Source organism: Ursus maritimus, unplaced genomic scaffold (assembly GCF_017311325.1).
Source record: "Ursus maritimus isolate PB19 unplaced genomic scaffold, ASM1731132v1 scaffold_3, whole genome shotgun sequence".
Taxonomy (NCBI): Eukaryota; Metazoa; Chordata; class Mammalia; order Carnivora; family Ursidae; genus Ursus; species Ursus maritimus.
The window spans coordinates 1,782,196-1,785,703 of NW_024425563.1; the positions used below are offsets into that span (position 1 = coordinate 1,782,196).

The following is a 3,508-nucleotide window of genomic DNA, read 5'->3' on the forward strand; positions in this document are numbered from 1 at the left end:
GCCGCCACCGTCAGGGGCTGCCTGTGTGGGCTGCTCTTTAGAGGGTGGCCCAGCGGGTTCAAATTTGGACTCCTGTTCTTTTTAATTTAATTTTGATTGGTGTTGGGGGGTGGCGTTTGTGAGAAGAGCTGACCACGACCAGGGGGAGCCTCCGACTCCCGTATTCCTGAATGGAGAAGGCAGGAACCTACAGTGTTGGACGACCTGGAAAACTTGAAACCTTCTCCGGAATCACCATTCTGCTGAGTATTGACAAAGGGAAAATGTTTTGTGCGTACCTGTCTTAGGGGGAACTTTATGTCATGAGCATTCAAACTGCTGGAAATCTCAGAACCGTACTGTCTTTATTTTTGTATATTGTATTTATATATATATATATATAAAGAAACGTCTACTTATGCATGCTAAATTATTATTTAGCTTCTCCCATCTCCCATGATGGAATGTAAAATAAATTGGTTTTTTACTGGATGAGAGAGCAGATCTTTGGGGAGTGAGTTATGAAAGCACGCTTTACTATTTTTGTTGTTGAAATGATGGGGGGGAGTATTCTGCAACTGACAGCAAGAGGTGCAAATCAGAATTGCACACAGGTGTCTGGAACACTTCCTCTCCTGGACTGTGCTGGGGGCGGGGAACTTGATTCCCGCCTGGGGCGTCCTAGGTGTGAAATGTTGGTAGAAATACCTGAGACCAGGTGTCAGCGCGAGTCGGAAGGCGTGAATCTCAGAAGCTAATTTTGGATTCTGAGTATTCATTTTTTCATTTCCTTGAGGATCCTGCTTCCCTGGCGCTCCAGGAGTGGAAACACGCTCTTTGAATGTTTCAGGAAATAAGATTTAAAACGACGAGATGATTTTCCTGGCGTCTGGGGTCCTGATTGCCCCGAGTAACCCCGGGCATAAGGTATGCTTCAGTTTGGTTGCACCATATTGCTTCTCAGAAGCTAATTTTTGGATTCTGAGTATTCATTTTTCATTTCCTTGAGGATCCTGCTTCCCTGGCTCCAGGAGTGAAACACGCTCTTTGAATGTTTCAGGAAATAAGATTTAAAACGACGAGATGATTTTCCTGGCGTCTGGGGTCCTGATTGCCCCGAGTAACCCCGGGCTAGCCCCCCCCCCCCCCCGGCCCTCTCTCCCGCAGGACCTTTCTAGCTCCGGCCAGGAGCTGTGTTCCCGGGATCTGTGCAAATGTCCGCAAGGACAGCAGCGGGCGACCGGATCGCTTCGCGCCAGGGCTGCCAGGGCTCTGGGTTAATAAGACCTGCAGCGCGCGCCATCAATCACCTGCCCAGCCGGCCGCCGCCATGTGCGGCACACATGCCCCGCTCCACCTGCGCGCCCGCCGCTGCCCTGCCCCCCGCGACGGTCCGCGGCGGCTCGTGGGCCGGGAGGAAACAGGCGGCCGGGGCGCGCGGCTTCTTGCTCCCGCCGTCGGGCCCTCCTCCGTCCGTCGGCTTCTCCCCTGGCCTCCCCAGCCCCCGCGCCCCCTCCCCGCCGTCCTCCCAGCTGATGAATGAGTTCAGCGGGGCCAGGCGTTTCATTGGGGTGTTTGCCGCGGGCCGGCGGGGCCGCTCCTCTCCTCGGGCCCGGGTGAGATCCATATCCTCTCCGGCAGCTCATTATCGCCCGGGCTCGTTCCATAAAATGCAACGTCAGCCGAGGCCGGCGGGAGCAGCTGTCGGCAGGGCGCGGGCCCCGGCCATCTCGGGGTCCAAAGGTGCTGCGGGGGGCCGGGGCCGGGGCTTGCAACTGGTGGGAAGGCCAGAGGCCCGAGACAGCGGGCGGGAGCTGTAGAGGGCGGCCGCGGAGGGCGAGGAGAGAAAGATGTCTTTCGGGGTTAGAAGCAAAACCAAACCTTGGCGATCCGCGTCTACGGCGCGGTGATTTCTAGCGCGTTGGCGCAGCTGAGCCTGAAGCGATCTCTCCCGGCGGGCTTCGACCCGGGCCGGCCCCCTGCTCGGCCGCTCGGGCGGCGCCCCCACCTCAGCGCCCGCAGCCGGGGGCGGCGGGGCCGGGCCGTGGGGTGCCTCCCCCCACGGGACAGACCCCCCAGCCCGTCGGGAGCCGCCCGCTCGCCCCGGGCGCGGGGAAGCGCAGCCCCGAAGGCGGACGTGCGTCCTGACCCGCCGCAGCCCGCAGAGCACGCCCGGCCTTGGCGCGGGGACTTGGCGGCGGGAAGGCCCGACCGCCCGCGCCCCGGCGTCTGCAGCCAGCTGCCTAATCGCGGCGGAATTTATCTCGCTAATAAATTTAATGATCAATTCGTTCTTGTCACAGTAGCTCTTCCCCAAATCAATTATAGCAAATTTAAATATAATCACTGGCTCCTCCTCACCCACTCCGGGCACGGCGAACAATTCATTCCGCCTAATGAACGGCCGCCAGGCCCTGCTCCTCCCGCCTCGCGGGGCGCGCCCCCCACCCCGCTGGCCGCGCGAGGGGGGTGAGAGGCTCTGTGCCCCCTCCCCCCCAGGACCCTGTTTCCACGACCTGGAGTCAGGTCCTCGCAGCCCGAGCCCACGGGGACACAAGCCCACGCTCCCCAGGGCTGTCGCTCTGGCCTCCCCGCTTTCCACCGACCGAGAGGGCGCCATGCAGACCCTGCATGCGCCGGGTCGCGGCAGCCCGGGGCCTGGGTTCCCAGCAAGGCCCCCACCCCAGTGGACGGGCTCCTCTGGGAAGCCCAGCCTGACCCCCTGCCTACCGAAGGCCGGATCCTGAGCACGGCTCTCTTCACCCTAGTGGGAGGTCGTCCTTCGTTCTCAGAAAAGGGGCACCTGCCCCCGTGAGCGTCTCCAGCATGTACAAAAGGACATGGATTAAGCCCTTTTCGTGACAAAGAAACCAATCTACACGTATCTTCCAGGTGAGAGCCCACAGGTCTCTTGTCCAGTCCTGGGAGAGCTGTGGCCCAGGGTCCCAGGCCCCTACAGGAGCTTTAACAAGCAGAGTCTGAGAAGTGCAGAAATGACTAGAACCTAGAGGAAGTGGGTCTGTTCCTTCTGAGGTGGACCTTCCATAACCCAGCCCCAGAGGGAAGTCAGCTTGGTAAGATCAACTTAAAGGACTTTCTATGACACCAAAAGCAAAAATAGACAAATGGGATTACATCAAACTTGAAAACTTTCGCACAGCAAAAGAAACAGTCAACAGAATGAAAAGACAACCCAGGACTGGGAGAAGAGATTTGTAAATCATATATCTGATAAGGGGTTAATATTCCAAAATGCAAAGAACTCATACAACTCCACAACAAAAATACGAATCCGATTTAAAAATAGGCAAAGGGCTTAAATAGAGATTTGTCTGAAGTGAACATACACATGGTCCACAAGCACATGAAAGGATGCCCAACCTCACCCATCATCAGGCAACTGCAGATTAAAACCACAGTGAGATACCACCTCACACCCCTCACATCGACTATTACAAAAAACGAAAACAGAGACTAGCAAGTGTTGACGAGGACATGGAGAAACTGGAACCTTGTGCACAGCCGGGAA

General features: G+C 57.3%; 1 protein-coding gene across 1 annotated transcript in view; it reads left to right on the forward strand.

Moving 5' to 3' along the window:
- MNX1 (motor neuron and pancreas homeobox 1) overlaps positions 1-1,522 on the forward strand; it is a 6,272-nt gene extending 4,750 nt beyond the window's left edge. Inside the window, 1 exon segment of the mRNA XM_040644527.1 lies at positions 1,158-1,522. Coding sequence (XP_040500461.1) covers positions 1,158-1,522 — 365 coding nt within the window.
- The last annotated feature ends 1,986 nt before the right edge of the window (positions 1,523-3,508 follow it).